Here is an 18,127-nt window from a genome sequence, read left to right on the forward strand (position 1 = left end):
AGATAAGGAAAACAATAGCTTTGGTTCAGTATATTCCTCCTCCCTCATGCTCCCCACTCAGTATAGATCTGGAGTTTTCTTTGCCCTTTCTTCCCCCACCGTGACAGCTACCAAAACAGCTGCCCAAAGAGCATCCTTAAAGAGATGCCTTCTAATATCTTTGTAAAATGTAGTGAAGGTAGAGAGCCCTTTTGGTCTTCTCTAGAATGCAAACGGTTGCACTGATTTTAACAGACTTTGGGGGCGGTGAGCATAATGTTCTGGGCAATTTGGGATTTCATTTTGCAAGTCTGCTTGAAAACTATGCAGATATGGGCTAAAATGAGATGGAGTTTTTGACGGGTCTGGGGCAAGGAGATGATGATTTTGTAAGTACAGGAGAACACAAATCCTAATTCTGCCTGTCAGCGTAGAGGTCAGCTAGAGCTGCTGGTGGTGGAACAGGAGATGTCCCAGCTGTGAGTCTGTGGTATGCCTCCTCTCCTTCCTCATTTTTGTCCTTTTCTCCCAACCCACTGGGGAGAGAAGTGCAGGCCCTGATGCCTACCTCTTTTTTCTTTGGACCTTCGTGTCACTTCTTCCTGAGTAGACCAGTTCTGTAGATTCTGCGTGATGCCTCTTTAAATCACAGAAAATGTGAGCAATTTCACATCCTTGTATAAGAAAGAGCTCTTGTTTCGATTAATGCTGCTTTGTATCAGCCGAAGGTCTTGAACCTTCTCATGTTCTTACCCTACTGTTGCTTTGGGCGTCTCCCTGTCCTCCACCTCTAAAGCACATACACACTTACATGTATTTTACTATTGCTTTGCCTGGAGGTATAATTTCTTTTTAGATATATGTATACCCCTCCCGGGAGTGGATATAGTTTGCCATCTATATGGTGGTGCTACATGGTGCTACTTGGTCGTGTGATTGGGGAGTATGTGTTCTTTGATGTTGTCTTTATTTTCTAGATTTTATTTTGAATGGAAATGTTGTATGAAGGCCACAGTTCACTATATTCTTTCTTTTTTCTTTCTTATTAGGAAACTATGGCAATAGCATGTTACATGTGAAAGTGATTGATATTCTAAGCTGAAATTAGAATTCAACTAATTTCTGCTCTTGTTGAAATTCTGCTCTTTCTGAAGTTGGTAAGAAATAGTGCTGTTGATATCCATCAAGTACGTTACATAGGCAATAGAGAAACAGCATTTATCCCAAAATCTGAAATCAAGGGGGAGAGGTTCACAACTTTTGGACCACGATTTATAATGGAAGAAGTCACAAGCAGGTCCAGCAAAGGCATGGGCATATAGTACAATAAACACGGTGTAGGGGTGAAAAAGAAAGCCCACGATGTCTAAAATTTCTTTCACATGCTCCTGAAGCATACAGGTTAGTTGTTGGTTGCTATTATGTCTACTCAAAGGTACAGCCAGCATTTGATGTACTGTGCACATTTGCTTTGGGTGCTTTTTACCTGGCAAGATGAGAGGCTATTGTCATTCTCTCTTTGTTGGGGAAGCAAAAGAAGATAAATTCTGAAAGGCTACACCCATTATGGTGCCAAAGTATATTCTTCCTGAACAATCTGGAGAAATACTTCTGTGTATCTGTATACCACAGAATTTAATTTTAGTGGAAAGAGAGAATCTCTCTGCGTCCTTCTTTTACTTTTTAGGTTATATCTCTTTAATGGCAATTGCTAAGGTCTAGACAAATGCAGCTCATGCAGCAGCAGAATGCAATGATGCAGAAATTGGAGGAATGTATAAAATTCCGCCTACAGTTCTATGTGGTGGGAATGGGGAAGAAAGACAGTCAGCAAGTTTCTGGTCACTAAAAGTTGCCAGTGCCAGGACACCAACAACCCATTTAAAGAAACACTCAAAATAAAACTCATACAGTAATAAAGGAAGTAATTTCAAGACCTTCACCTGTCTTTCAAGTATTCCAGGCTACTCTGGTAGTTGTAATCTTGCAGACTACTGTATTCTAACTACTGTTTCAGCCTGAGGCTTTAATCCCTGGTCTTGCAAGCTGTTCTTATTAGATGGCTCTTTCTTTGTGTGGAGCAGCTTCCAGGACTGTTACACTGTAAGCAAGAACGCTATGGCAGTCAATGAGACTGCCAGTCTCTGATGCTTTCCACATACATGTACTGTTTCTTAGTTAAAGAATAAGGATCTCTATTAGTTCAGCCTGACCAGTAAGCTATAAGAAAAGAAAGGAGACAAAATAAAAATAATTCACAGAATCTTTTACGTTAGAAGGTACTGCAAGAGGTCTTCTAATCAACCCCCCTGCATGAAACAGGGCTATCCTAGTTCAGGTTGCTCAGGGCCTTGTCCAGTGATATTTGGAACTGCCAAGGATGGTAGTCCCACTGCCTCCCTGGGAACCTATTCCAGTGTTTAAAAAAAGTGCTCGTCCCCATGGGGAAAATTTGTTTTGCCTATATCTAATCAAAATTCCTAGTATTTCAGCTTAAGTCAATTAATTCATCACAACACACTGGCAACACTGGTATGTCTAAAAAAGAAGAAAATTTTAGCTATGATTTCTTGTATAAACTCATTTGAAAATCTGAAGCAATCTGAATGGCAGCTAAACCTTTAGCTAGAGAAAATGTACTGTTTATTGATTTCTGGCAGTCAGTTTCTTGATGATAATCAGCTAGAACTCAGTCTATTGTTACTGAACAAGAACAAGGAACTCTACAGGAAAAAATGGTTTTAAATGTTTTTCTTTTTTGATTATGCTTAAAAATAAAAAGGCATTTAGTGATTTATAATCAACATGATAATAAAAGATTGTTTCCTCTACTTTACCAGAGTCTGAGTTCTACTGCAACAAAACAGTTGAGGTGTATTACCTTTTAAACAAGGTTATTACCTTAATTAAGAAGTCTTATTAACAAGGTCCCTAGAAGGGAAACTTGTATATATTATTCTTCTGTTGCATTTAGTAGTATCTGGATCAGGGCTTTGATCCCTGAGTTGCCCTACTCTTCATCCTCTACATAGTTCTGAGCTCACTTTCTAGCATATCAGTTTCATCTTCAGTTTCATCTTGAAGCTCTGCTTTAATAGCTCTTTTGGCTGCATCTGTTATTACTTCCAGCCTTAGGGTCTTCTTCAGCTTTCTCCTCCTTCTATATAGTCTTAGAGCAGCATCAACCATTATTTATGTGTTTCATGCTCTTTTCCTTCTAGTCTTTTTTCCAGCTCTTTCAGCATGATGGCTCCTATCTGGGCAGCAGAATTATTCCAGGCTGGGGCTGACTTTTTGGAGGACAGTCATGTTGAACTTTCTGATCATGTTCAGTTAGCATTTTTTTACATTCCCTGAGGTATTTCTCAGCAGGATCAAGACTTCTTTGTGTACATAGTTCTTCCTGGGGCACTTTAAGCCCTGACTATATTCCCAATAGGATGGACATTTCTGGTTGGTTCGTTTTTCCTCAGGTCAGACATGACTTTGCAAGAAGTTTTCTCTCAGTTCAGACATGAGCTAGCTTTAACTGATCACCTGGACAAAACAGCCTTCAGCAGATAGTCTTTTCTGCTCAGCAGTTTTTCTGTCTGCATATACCATCTGACATTCAGAGAAGACATCTGCTGAACTCTGTTTTTCTGTTTCCTGTGTTCCTATGTTTCTTCCCCAAAATAAATGAAAACAACTTTTATTTTTTTTATTTTTTCCTTAACACAGCAACTTCTACATGCTATCATCTCAGGCACTTGTTAAGGTATTCTGAGGAATAACTTGTTATTCTGAACCACTCTTAACTTGAGCAACCCCTCCCCCACAAATATTTATAACAGCTAAAATATTCAACATTATTTCAACTGCTTATATAAAACACTGATGAATAAGTAGTAGAAACTTATGCTACAACTGTTTATGTTATAGTTGCATCAGAAAAAAATCTTTCTGGTTATCTAAGCTCACTCTTATCATTTGAAAAGGTTGCACTGAAGACCTCAGACTTTATTGTTACAATCTGAGATACAATGTTAACATTAGAGAGAGTCTGTTTGGGAACCTCCCTTAGGGAACTTAGCCATAAGCTAAGCTTTCCTTAGGTTACATTTCACATACCGCTAAGTCAAAAAATACCTTGCTGCCATCCAAAAGGAGAGATCTTGGTACTCTCCCCCTCATCTCAGCTGTGTAGTCCTCTCCTTGTACTAGGTGTCACCAAGTTGATTTAATTCACTAGAGGAACAGAAAAAGATCACTTTTCTTCCCTGGATTATTTTTCTGCCATTTACATGAGTTAAATTGACCTGTAGTGCATTGGATAAACAAGCAAGAGCAGCAGAAGCACACGGCAAGAAGCGGGAAAGAGGAGAGTGGCTGCATAGGGAACATATTTCCATGACAGCAAACTGCAGGAGCACATTGCAGTGCAGTGAAATCAGTTCATCTGGTTCCTTAGACTCTAGTCAGTGTTATTCTGAAACTTACTCTGATCCCTCATTATCCAAAAGATGATTGGCCATTTTCTTCTTAATTAGATTAATCTTAAGTTCCTCTCCCTGGCTGTGCATGTCTCTGGTACTCTAGACACTGGCTCTGGTTCCTGAGTGGGTATTGAACAGTCCTTTGTCTCCCTGCATTTGGAGATTCGTTGACATATTTTAGTGTGAAACAATTCTTATATGACACTCTTTATTTTACATTAATCAGTATATTAACTTACCTCTTTGGATGTATGGATGTAGTGGATAAATGGATGTAGGTCACTGCTATTTCTGAGACCAACCGTGATGTTATTTAACACTGGCAATAGTCTGTTTACAAAAGCTGATTTTTCTCCCTTCTTCCTAAGCCTATAGTAACCAACACATTTGATTTTTTTTTTTTTTTCTTTTCCCTTGGCACCACAATTGTCATACAGGGCATTATGGAAACCTGCCAGCTACTAAGGACATCTTTGATTTTCTCCCGGTGCCACCATCGAGTTGATCCAGAGCCATACATTGATCTCTGTGAAAAAGACATCTGTGCCTGTACCCAGCGCATGGACTGTCACTGCTCAGTGTTCCTTGATTATGCAAGAAGCTGTGCTCATGAAAGAGTGATTTTGGATGGGTGGCCTGAAGAAAGCTCCTGCAGTAAGTTGACAGGATTATTCCTAAGCTACCTGTCCTAAATGAGATCATGTTTCACTTGCAGATCTAAATGCTGCAGCTGAGAGTATCTGGTGCTTTTTTAGGGTGTTGATTCAGGCATGCAAGTTAAAATCTGAAGTGCCTATCACTTGCACTTATCTGAATTGCCTTTGCTTACTTCCCCTTTCAGGTCCCTATCACCCACCTCTTCCCTAGAAGTTGTTTTCCCTAGAGGAAGATTGTTTGAACCATAAATAAAGAAGATCTTGAGCTGCTACAGTTTCCCTCATGGTATATTAGGGGAACCTGAAGTCAGTGAAGACTTATTTAATATGCAAAATATATACACAAAATTATAATACACAATATTATATATGAAGTCACAGATGTGTGACTTTATTCAACCTGTACTTGTAAGACAGCATCCTTGTGAGAGGCTCTCTTTGACTTGGTTTGCTAATGGCAATTTATTCATCCTTTATTGGCTTGAAAATTTGGAATTGAGAAGTTGCCTTTATTAGCCAAATTTTGCCTAGGTTAGAGGTCCTGATCACACCTCTGCTAAGATTTCTCAACATGGAAATGCTTAGGTTGACTGGAATGGATTGCCTTTATGTAGAGGAAAGGCCATATTTGGACCCAACATGCGGGAGTTCATATACACACATGCTTCTACTGGACAACCCCAGTTAATTACAGAAATACACAAATGAACAAAAAAATAAGTGCATCTTCTAATATCCTCCTGATTCCTACATTGTACAAGAAGGCCAATTTTTTGGCAGGTTTACATGAATTGATTTTATGAGGTGACTTTGATTTGTACTGACATAACTTGCAAGCCAAGTTTCTTCTCAGGTAAAGTGACTTTGCTGATGGCCACCACTGAAGAAAAAAGTGCCTTCAGATTATAGTTAGGACAGGAAGATATTGCCAACCACCTGTTCAAGAGAATGTACAACAGAGAAGCGTTTTCTAGGAGCATTTTATTTCCTTGAATTGGAGCCCAAAGGCATTAAATAAAACCTTGTCTCTTTGCTCATGGTGCAAGCCAGAGAACCCAGTTTTGCTAAAGTTGTCCATAAATCCAAAACTACAGCCATGAGTGACGTAAACCCCTCTCTGTTCCCATGAGTCTTTGAGCTCACTTCAAATTCCTGACTTTACAAACCAATTTTTTCCAATGATTAAAAAAAAAAAAAAAGAGATACTGTCCATGCCTGCTGCCGTAGTGGGTGCTTAGCTTTCCATCACTGAGTATCTGTACTAGCGTGCTCTCTTGGGAGGTGATGATAATGGTCCTGGAGGCACTAAAGGCTGCTGTGTTGGCACGGTGCTGGTGCTGATGTTGGGCACACTGCATGGTAGAGGGAGCCAGTGCCCGAGCCCTAGGACCACAGAGGGCAATACCGCTGCCTTTATTATCCACCCACATCTCTCTCTTTAGATGGTTTGCTGCAAAGGGCAGACTCTAATCTTCTCTTTCCACTCCATGCCCATGCAGTCCTGTGGGATGTGTCTATGCATCAAAATGAAGGAATGGCTATAGTGTGTGTATGCATAACAGCCTGGCATAGATAATGACAGCAGTAAAGATACTGCAGCATGGAGGTTATCCTGTGCCAATAATTCTGTGGAAGAAGATGGGATTTCAGAGTCTCAGCCATCTCCCAGTTCTCCCTGGACACGAGACATTGTGATTTCACAAATGAGTTGAGTAACTGTGTATCTCGAAGGTACAGAATATGCTTGTCTATTTGAATTACCTAGATATTATTGCGAGACTTTTCTCCATGTTTGATTGTTCTTAATTTGCTTGGATTTAGTTGTTAAGACTTGTTTTATTAGAAAAGAAATTGTTTTTAAGCTTAAAGCATTTACTACATAAGCTAACAGATGCTGCTGCTGCACCAAACAGAAAATCAAGCATTTCTTAAATGTTCTTTTTCTGAAAAAGAAATCATTGATTAGAGAGAAGATGACCTTTTTTGGAGTCTCTCCGGTTCAGTCCTTGATAATTAAAGGGATTTGTTTATTTCAGAGTTATTAAGGAATTTACATTTCTAATTTCTTTTAATTGTTTCAGGGCCAAGATGTCCATTTGGCATGGAATATAAGGAGTGTGTATCTCCTTGTGCCAAAACCTGCCAGAGCCTGAATATCAATGAAGTGTGTCATGGACAATGTGTTGATGGCTGCAGCTGCCCTGGTAATTTATTTACTGAGTTGTTTATAGAGCAACATTTAGCAGTGACACTACCTATTTTATTAGAAGAAGGAAAGATGTGTCTTCCTTTACGTTTTCCTGAAATCGGAAACACTTCTCTTTTCTGGGGCCAAGTCCTAGAATAGATCAGTTTCTATACTGCCTGTATGCTTCCTGCATGAAAGGGCCATTTCTTAAACCCAGTTAAAAACTAAAGGTTTTTGTGAACCATGAGCACCATCTAATACTTTGGGATCACCTTCCTTTCTTGATGAGATATCCAATACCACTGATATATCTGGATTTCTTCTGAATTGCTTTTGGTTGGAAGTATCCAGTTGTTACAGGAAGAAAGAGTAGAGAATATACTGAAGGAGTTTCTTAGGGAAAAACAATATATACAGAACTCACACGACGCTTCCAGAGATCTTCAGGATTTCAGATGAACCATTTTAATTAGTATTGATTCATACATCCCAGAGATCAGATTGGCTTAAAGGTGGCAGCCCAGCTGGCACTTTCATTTTTTTCACCATCTTCCTCCTCTGTCTATTGTACTGAAGACAATGGCATGAACAGAGTTTTATTCCTGGCTGCAGTTTTCTGTATGCTATTACTGTATTTCATGCACAGTTAACAAGGAAGGACTTTTACCTGAGTTTCATAAGAAGCCAGAAGGATCTGACAGAACAAATAGGGAAATTTGGGATTCAGGGTGAAGATTATACCTTCTCTTAGCTTCCCTCCAGTGCTCTAAGAGTGAAAAAGATCTGTTCAATGAACATGTCTTCTTTTCTTAAATGCACCACACAGTTACTTTAACTGCTGTAAATGGAATTACTATTGCCAGGAAAAATGACAGACGTTCTGTTCTCCTGTGCTCTCCAGAGAGCCATGCTGCTCTTAAATGCTCAGATCTTGTTTGAAATCTCTCTCCCTGGAAGGATTTTTTCAACAGCAAAGTTCCTTCCAGCCAGTGGTATAGAAAGAATTGGAGAAAAGGAGCTTACCTGCGTCTCAGTGTCAGTTGTGATTGCTGCTGCCAGGGAAAAGGGCCAAAATCTCTGCTGGTGATTGAAAGGAGTCCCCCAGAGATGAGGGAGAGGCGTTTCCGGTGATCAAAATGTTTTGCTGCACAGCCCTTTTAAAAAGGGGGAATGTGAGCTATCTGTCAACACAGGGATCTGAGAGAAAGACACTTGTCCTTTCTTGCACTGCGAACTTATAGTGCAATCTCAGACACGTCCTGTGTCTGAGACTGTGGCTCTGTGCCTTAGACTGTCTTTGGAAAATATTCTATATATAGAATAGGTAATTACAGCTGTGTCGTATGGAAACTTCAGCAGTCGGATGCAAGTTGGGAAGTTAGCCCTTTCACTTCTGGCAGCAATTGCGACCTGAAACCACAGTCCCACACCATGATGTTCATTCCTCTCAGACCCTGATTTGTGGTACAGCGCCTTCCTGTTATTCGTTTTGCAAAATAAGCAAGACAGCAGCTGAAAGCATACAACCTGTTACAGGTTTCTTCTGTTGCCTAGACAGTGTCTCTTAGGCTTTTAGGTTGTCCAGCTTTGCTCCTTAGTTCTCTGCTTTGACTCTTTTTCTGTCTTCTTATGACAGGTACAAAACCTGTCTGGAAACCTTTTACTGTTGGTCAGTTCTGTTAGGTCTGGGATTTATCCTTTGCAGGCCACACTTTTTCTAAGTGCATACAGCATCCAGTATGTATTTCTCAAACAGTCAGATCTCCAGACTGGCTCTGATAAAGCTGGATTGCAGCCCCCCATTTTTGACTTGTGTATGCTCCAACATGTGTGTTTTGAATGCAAGGACTGGCTGAGTGAAGAGCTCCCCTAGGAGTACCAGAAATGCCCTCTTCAGCACACTGGAGGGAGAGTATGGAATGAAAGTAGTCAGCAGCCCCCAAGAGGCTTTTTGGCAAGCCTCCATCTTCTTAATTGCTGTCTGAGAGTGACTAACTATGGATAATAATGCATGTGAAGTATTTCAGAACTAGAAATTCTAATTGTTTTGTGTGTTTATGTCTCTGTGTCTGCACATATGTATGCTGTGACCTGATCTATCCAGAGGGGAAGCTCCTTGATGGTGAACATTGCATTGAAAACTCTGACTGTTCCTGCATCCATTCTGGCAAACATTATCCTCCTGGCTTCACCATCTCCCGGGACTGCAACTCATGGTAAATTCCGTGTTTCTGCAGTGTGGTCGCTGTTGCTCTAGATAAGTACCGCACACCAATTTGGTGACTGTGATCTGTCTAGATCTCTCCATATGTATTTTCTTATTTTCATTGGCAAAGGACTCTGGTCTCTGACTGGAAATGCCAGCCCCTTCTGAGAAGTGAGCTGTTCACAAAGAGGAAAATTAGCTCTGCTTTTAAAAGGACATTTGGTCTGATAGAACAATGTGAGGGTCATACTCCTTCAAACAGTAGAGAATTACCTGTTTCCTGTGGATAAGACAAAGCGTCAGGTTCCCATGTCTGGTTAGTGTCAGCAGTGGTGTCTTTGTTTTGACTTCCTACATTTATCTAACCTCCTTTAAACCCAACTCTGAGTTTCTTTCCAAGAAGACTTAGCTCAGGCATGTCCTTGGAACTTCTTGCAAAGCCAAATGAATCTTCCCAGCTGCATGGCTCATGATTTTTCTTTCACTTGTGAATGCCAATCTGAAGAGGAAGGGTAGCTGTCCAAAGAAAGGAAGGGGAATGAGTAATGTATTCTTGAACTGGTGTGTATAAGTGTGAACGTGTTTGTGCAAAGAGTACAGACAAGACTGTACCCAGATGTTTCCAGTTAGACCACAGAAGAGGGGGCCCAGTTAAAGCTACCATATGCTGAAGAAAGATAGTCTATGCATCATCACAGTTAACTGGAAGCTGTTCATTACCTGCACCATGCGTCGTGGAGTGTGAAACACAGCCATGAAATTAGCATTTTATCATTTTCCCGGAGCCCTCTGCAGCTTTGAGCTTGGCCACATTGTTCAACTATAGTGCTCTTGGGAGATTAGTGCTGCCTAAATGCTTTCTGCTATTCAAATTTGATACTGCTGTGTAGAACATTGTTCCATTGATTCTGCACTGTACCATCCAAAATAATTTGACTGCCCACAAATGGTTTTTAAGGGCTGGGATGATTGAAGGAATAGCAAGATTCTAGAACCTTTGAAACTTACTGCATTTTGTAGATTCTAGGGTTGACTGGTGTGGTGTCACACAGATGCTTGAATGATAGCAGTCTCAATCATTATCAGTTCATGTTACTAGTAGTGCTTTTAGGACATGACACTAAATCCACTATCCAAAGACATTAAAACAGATCTCCCTGTCCTTCTAGATTGCCCAAAGATATGAACTAAGCAAGAGGAACTGAATTTAGCTGTGTGCTGTTGCAGTGATAAAGGCTGTCCGCATTTATCTGCTAATGTCTGCATTAGCAAAAGGGTAGCCAGCAAGTCAGGGGAAGGGATTATTGTCTTCTACATCAAACTCATGAGGCTGCACCTGGAGTACTGTGTCCACTGTTGGGCCTGCCACTGCAACAGGGAGAAAGACAAGCAGGAGAAAGTCTGTTGGAGGACATGGGGGGTGATCGGGGAGTGGAGATTATGGCATGAGGAGAAGCAAACAGAACTAGATTTGCTTAAAGGCTAAAGGGGGAACTTTCACTACCTAAAGGGGGCTTGTAAAGAAAACAGATCCAAATTTTTCTGAGAGGTGCACAGCAAAAGGACAAGAGGCATTGGACACAAGCTGCAACAAGGGATATTTCATTTAGACATAAGAAAAAAATTCTTCCCTCTGAGAGTGGCGCAGCACTGGTACAGGTAACCGGAAAGGCACCTCATTGCTGGAGATTTCTAAAAGCCAAATGGACAAGGCCTAGAGCTACCTTTTCTAGCTTTGAAACTACTCTGCTTTTAGTGGGAGGGGGGTTGTATTATGTGGTTTCCAGAGGTCCCTTACAACTTTATTTTTTCTGTAATCCTGTCATATTAATAGAAATACCTTGAGAATATTGTTTAAAACTCATTCCATATCAGTGGAATATAGTTGAAAACTGTGGTAAGCACAAAGCTTTGGAAAAAAAGAGGAAGTTCTGAACTCTGACAACCAGTCCAGCTCATATTACCACACTTCCAAAAGCAGCTGCTGTTGAGTGATGACAAGAAGAGATGAGGGGAGTGGGTAGATTAAGAAAATATTATGGGAGATGAAAGGGAGTTGGGGATTGGTCTAATTTCTATGAAACGGGCTCATGTTTCAATTATTTGGGAAAAAGTTGCAACAGAAGATTTGAATTCATGTCTTCTTCCCTAACTTGTAATGATATGTTTCCTAGCATTTGTCGACGTGGCATCTGGATCTGCAGCAATGGGGAATGCCCAGGTATGTTGGCCCCAATATTTTTAGGGGGCAAATTTGTCCTCGTTCTTGCTTGCTCTAGTTGCAAGTGAGCAGGGCTCATATTTCCAAAGTTCTCCTTTGTAAGGCAAGCCAGACTTCGTGCTCTGTGATTTATGTGCAGCAGTGAAAATATCTGTTGTGGTGAGAAAAATGATTTCTGTTTTCATTACTTGATTTACCAAGATATAAGGGTCTATATGCTCAGAGCAACAGCTTTCAGGTAGAGGAACACTGCTGGGTTGCTTTGAGCAGGTATCATTCCCTATGTGACTGTTTGAATCTGCGTACTTTTGTTGATGAGACTTCTTGAAGCACTATGAGTAGATAGGATCACTTTTGGTAGCCTGTGGGCTAGGGCCCTACATGTTACATTACAGACCAAGGAGCTGCAACCCCTTGGAGAATGTGGCCTCCCTGCATTTCACAGGTGGTGACAAACTGGAGAGGGGGCTCAGAAAGCGTTCATAGTGTCCTTCTTCCTGATCTGCCTCCCAAACTCATATGTAGCTATTGCTGCTGTCCCAGTTTCGTCCCTGCCTGCATGAGGGATGTGACTTTTCCTGCTGCACGTTGGCCAGCAAAGTACCTTCTTCCTTCTTTACTTCTGCTAGGTCTGTGATCAGTCACCTGTCTCAAGTCCCCGCACTACATTCAGCCACAAAAAGGCCTGCTTGACCTGAAATGGCATTTGGCTCTTCCTGCATTGTGCAAAGGAGTCTGTAGGGACAGAGCACAGCTCTTCATCTTGTTTGTCCTCCCTGCTTTTGAGACCTGAGAGGGGAAGGACTGAGAAGGAGACTGGGTTATGGCAGAACAAGAAAGGGGAGAGCAGATAAATTTTTGAGATGAGATCCCCACAATGTGCAATCTCTGCTAAAGTGATATCACACTTGTCTAAAAATAGATATCAACATGTCTATCTTTCTATTCACAGTAGGCTTGCCTGATTCCTCAGTGATGTATTCTCTCCTGACTGAAAGAGCACTTGCCTCAAAATGTTAGCAGAAAAAAAAATGTGGGTATGCAAATGCTCAAAATAGAGATGAGGTTTTTAGGCAGGCTGGTGAGAAGCCCCTTGCTTGTGGTGTTCACTAAAGATCTCCTGAAATGCAGGGAATCTCACAGTCTGACAAACAAAATCAAGCGTGCAGCCCCAGGAGATTCCACATGTCTTGTAGCTAATGTGCAGCAACATGTTTACAAATGAGCACTAGGTCTTTTTCTAACTTCTGTTTTGATCTATGTTATAAATCTTAGCCTTATTTTTTTCTGGCCTATGCTTAACTTTGTTATAAATAAATAATATGTGGACCAAATTTTTATTTCCAACTCCAGCCACTTCATTGTGATTATGACAATGAAGATAATCCTGGTATGGTAATCAGATAGCAATACATAGCTTTGTGCAAGAGGGAGTATAGTGTTGCTGCCTTTTCTGAGTTGGTAAGCTCTGCAGGATGAGCAGAAGTCAAAAGCAAAAGTAGCTTATTTTTGTGCCTTCAGTTGGCTATCCAAGTTATTTTTCAACTAGTCTTAAATAAGAAAGGCTGAAGGTCCTATGTATACAGTTGATGTGCATGTACCTGCTAATGTACACAAACTGTACTGAGACAGTATGGCAGGGCAGCAAAGCCTCCTGAAGTAGCAGTCCTTGATAGGAACAGTACCCAAGTTTACATTGTTAGCTATCGCTTTTTCTCTTTATTTGAAGCAATACTACAGTGTATTTTTATTGTTCCTTTAGTATTTTTACAACATGTATTTCTAAAGTCACCTGTCATAGGAAGTTTATGTACTTAGACTCATAAATTCATAGTAATTCCTTTGTTTTTTACTAGCCTGTTTGTCAGGAAGGGGTTTGTGTGCATTGTGTGAATAAATTGCCTAGATATAAGTTAGGTGATAAGCTGGATGTCCAGCTGGAGCTAGTATTTCAGAAGCAAGTGCTAGCACTAGCAAGAGGCTCTCAAGCCGATATCATAATAAAATTGATTATACAGACTGTGGGTTTCAGGAAATCCCATGAGATGCATTACACTAAATGGAGTAGATAGAGGGATCCATAAGAAGAGACTTTGCCACAGGTAAGAAGTTTCAGTTCCAGGAGCAATGCCACAGGGCTGGGATCTGCCTGGGGAAATGGACCTTAGTTCTTCAAGCTGCCAACCTCTTCTGTCAGCTCTTAGTTGCAGAGAACACCTTGGAAATCAAACTATGCAGAACATGGTGGGTTATGACTCATTTTCTTTAAATCTTTTTTTTCCCAAATCTGGTAACTAGTTAATTGATTCTGTAGTTAAGTAGAATAAATCTTGTTTTACCTTCAATATAAGTTTTATGTACTAGCAAGTATGATTTTAGAGTGAGCTAGTAAATACCGAGACACCATACTCTCCAGGGACTGACAGCATAGGAGGGCTCTTAGAATGACCTGCAGCTATGCAAGGTTGGGAGTCCTCAGGATCTGTGAAGTTTTTCTTCAGTACAGGATGGTTTAAGGCTGTTAACACTGAATGATATGTTGGAGATTTCCATTTGATGTGCATTAGACAGAGCTTCTGTGGAACTCAAAGGCAGTGAAAAGAGAATAAGTCATGGGGTTTGCCTGCCAACTGGTGACATTAACTTTTCTCCATCCTTTGCAAGTGGCTTGCTAATGTAGGCCCAGCACCTGAATTTTGTTCTGATCAAGGAGATCTGTGCCCACCTGTGGGACCATGTGAAAGTGTAATACTCTGTTCGTATGAAAGAATTTCTTTATAAACTCTTTGGAGTTGGAGCCTTCCTCTGTGTTTGTAGACACCCTAGCATAACACAAAAGTGAATCCCAGTTGTGGCATCTGAATACTGCCTTCTTGGAAAGGAACATAAGCCACATCTTGCAAAAACATATTAAGAGGTTAATATATTTAAATGGCCTCTTTGTAGTAGAAGGGTGGGCAAGCAGGAGTTCCCTTTTATTCTATAAGGATTTTAGATGTAGCTGTAATAACTATGATTTTTTTTTTTTTGGCTTGTTAGTTAAGATAACAGTTCAGAGTAAAGATCAGCATAAATTCTGCCCTTGGAAGGATTCCAAGTGTGATTGTCTTCCAGCTCTTCATCCTAACAAGCTTTTTTACCTTAATGTTAGGATAAGACACTGGTATTCAAGGCAGCCCAACAAAGGGATCAACACTTTTTTGGGCTGTGTTAAAGGAGGCCATTGTGAAGAAGGCTTTCAGACACTATTGCCATGATAAAACCATACTGTAATGCTCTAAAAACACCAGTATAGAGTCAAAAACAGGGCTCACAATCTGTCAAGACACAAGTGTGTAACACACTCAGAATAAGGCAGCTCTGCAAAAGAAGAGGAAAGCAGCAGTGAGAGTCAAGAAAGTGTTGTTGCAAGTTTTGTTTTTTAACTCTGTAAAAAATGTCTACATTCTGCAGCCTGCTCCATGGGTGCAGATGTGTTACATTGGATTAAGGAAAAGAGATTTTAAAGTGTATTAAGGCAAGATGTTGGAAGCCCCTGCATAGATGTAAAGAAGCAACATGGCCCAGCGTATAGAGCATAAAGAGGGAAACTTAGTTCCTACATAAAAGGTGGAGAGTGCTGCCTAAAACTGGTTAGTGCCATCAGCACCCACTTAGGTAGAAATTAAAATACTTTAAGCCAAATTATGATTAGATTAAGGCCTTTAATTCAGTAAACTAATTTACTTAAACTGATAAAATTTGTGTGTGACCAGGCCTGAGGAAACCTTGAGTAACTCTACTGAATTTCCAGGACTACTCAGGTACATACTACATGAGGATCAAACTTTTTTCAGTGCAGAGAACTAAACTGTCCTCTTGCATCCTAATTATTAAAAATTTACTGATTTGTAAAATTATACAGGCTTTTTCAGCTCTTGACTGGGATATATACCATATTCTCCAGCTTTTATTGGTGCTACTGTTAACACTGATAATGACTTGCAGGAATAAAGAGTGAGATAAGTATCTTCCCTGTGCTCTCCAGCCCAAGGGGGTGTGGGCCCTGTGGACCTGTTCCCCCTCTGTGACTTGATAAGGGCAGTGTTTTGCTCACAGTTGGCATCGGAGTTATTAACTGCTCTGTGCATTTTTCAGGAGAATGCTCTGTCACCGGCCAGTCCCATTTCAAAAGCTTCGACAACAAGTATTTCACCTTCAGTGGGATTTGTCAGTACTTATTTGCCAAAGATTGTGTGGAAAATTCCTTTTCTGTTATCATCGAGACTGTCCAGGTAACAGCACCCATGGCGTGTGTGTGTGTGTGCGCGCTCACACTCTTGAGAGAGTGGGAAGGGCTGTGGGAATATGGTATGAATTGCAGATGCACACGCCAACAAAAGTAATTTTCCTGTGAAAAAAATAGTTTAAATAACAGATACAGTCTTTCTCCTTGGTTAATAAGGGCTTTGCTTTTTCTTGCTGCTGTTCCTGGGAGGCTACCTGGAGATTTGAATTCGTAAAGAGATCTGGAGAATGAGGCCTTGCTGTCTCTTTGCCAGCTGAACAAATAAACACAGAAGAGGGTGTACCCCATCCAAAGCACCCTGCAGGCTGGTGGCTCAGGAATTACCATGGAAAATACATTTTCTCAGAATCAGAGTCCATTGTCAGAGTAGTACCTGGAGTTATTTTTCATAAAGTCACATTGACTAGCAACTTCTGCTGCTCACTAGCCAGTCAGAAAGTCCCAGCTTTCTCCACTCTCCTCTAAAGGAAGTGGGAAAGACAGATGAAGCTCAGTGGTGGCTCAAGGGAAGGAGGAAAAGGTGCCAGACCAGCATGGGGACGGAAGGGGACCCCAGAGGGGGTGTCATAGGGAGGTTAACTCAGTCCTTTACACATCAACTAGCCGTGCATGGGAATAGGTGAATTAAAGACTGAGGAGGATACCTAATCAAACAGAGGCAAAGAAAGGAGTAGGACGCAGGAAGGGCAGGGAGAGGTAAGAGTGAATCAGAAGACTTAGAGCAATGTGGGAAATATTCGTCTGCCTTGCAGATGGAGAGAGACGAGGTGCAGGGGAAAAGCAAGAGGGAAGTCACAGGCTCTAGAGAAACAGGGTGTGATGATTGTACACACAACCTACGCATGCAGCCTGCATCAGAAAGCGCTGATAAAGCAGCTCTGAGGTCACTTGTGTTGGTGAACTGGCATAACGGGTTTCCACTGAAACTTCTCTTTCGAAACTAGAGAGGAAACCTGGAGCATGTAATCACTGTTCCTCATCTATATTACCCACAGGCTGGAAAATAAAGAGGAACAACAGTCTCAGATAGTGCAAACTGCATTGCTGTTTCCCAGTCTGATGGGATTTGCAGGGTGGCGTGCCCTCCCTGTACCTGCAGCAGTCAGGAGGAGCTGATGGTGGATCACCTGGCGAATCACCTCGGGTCCCACTTGCACCTGTATGGTATAATTCCTGCAGGATGCTTTCCAGGGCTCTGGGATGAGAAGCTGCAGATAGTTCCCTGGTGTGTGAGTGACAGGATAATTGAAGAAAGACTGTGGGCATGGGATTTGTAGGGTGCAGAAACTAGATCCATAAAAGCATCAAGACACTTAACACTCCTGAATTAGATGCCTAAATACCTTTTGTGGGCCTGGGGCTAAGGTGAAATCTTGATGTTTAAGGCAAATGTTGGCTTCTCTGTAGTGTGCAGATGATCCTGATGCTGTATGCACTCGCTCAGCTTCTGTCCGAATCCAGGATATGGAGAACAGCCTCATTAAAATGAAACATGGAGGAGGAATTTCCCTGAATGGACAAGACATACAGATCCCCTTGCTGCAAGGTGTGTGTGCATGGGCTAGCTCTGGATAGCCACCGAAGGGGTCTCCTTTCTCCTTCGTGTTTGTTGGCATGCTTTAGCCCAGCTTAATCAAAAAGTGTTTTCAATAGCAAATTCTCACTTACAGCTTTTGCATTTCCATGCTCTGAAAGTTCTGTCATTCCTGCTTCTCTCCACAGCTGACATCTTAGCTCAGCACCACTAAACCAGGAGAATTAAGCTGGCCTGAATTTGTGAGACATTTTTTTCCCCCCCTCTAATTCAGAAGGTAGAAGTCACTCCAGTTCTCTTGCAAAATATCAGTTAATTCCTGAGTTTGTGCAGAGGGCAGATGTATGCCTTTCTAGGTCTCCTGAGTGCCTTAAAGCAGAGTGTATGCACATTCATGAACATTTAAACTGCTGAGCGGGCACAAAGCTTGGGAAGCGTGAAGTGTGCCTAGTTGATACTCCTTGCTCTGACATACCTGTGTATGACCCCTGTGGCCTCAGCTCTGTTGGCCTGTTCGGAGCGGCACAATAGTCCTAGAGGATGAAACACTGCATCCTGGTTTGACTGAAACTGTGTGATT

At 41.4% G+C, this 18,127-nt stretch overlaps 1 protein-coding gene across 1 annotated transcript in view; it reads left to right on the forward strand.

Annotated features, from left to right (window-relative positions):
• VWF (von Willebrand factor) overlaps nt 1–18,127 on the forward strand; it is a 173,542-nt gene that overhangs the window by 47,213 nt on the left and 108,202 nt on the right. The window contains exons 9-14 of the mRNA XM_026102396.2: nt 4,892–5,108; nt 7,192–7,314; nt 9,403–9,514; nt 11,679–11,725; nt 15,863–15,999; nt 17,421–17,559. Of these exons, the coding sequence (XP_025958181.2) occupies nt 4,892–5,108; nt 7,192–7,314; nt 9,403–9,514; nt 11,679–11,725; nt 15,863–15,999; nt 17,421–17,559 (775 nt within the window). The remainder of the gene's footprint in view (nt 1–4,891; nt 5,109–7,191; nt 7,315–9,402; nt 9,515–11,678; nt 11,726–15,862; nt 16,000–17,420; nt 17,560–18,127) is intronic.

Source organism: Dromaius novaehollandiae, chromosome 1 (genome assembly GCF_036370855.1).
Source record: "Dromaius novaehollandiae isolate bDroNov1 chromosome 1, bDroNov1.hap1, whole genome shotgun sequence".
Lineage (NCBI taxonomy): Eukaryota > Metazoa > Chordata > Aves > Casuariiformes > Dromaiidae > Dromaius > Dromaius novaehollandiae.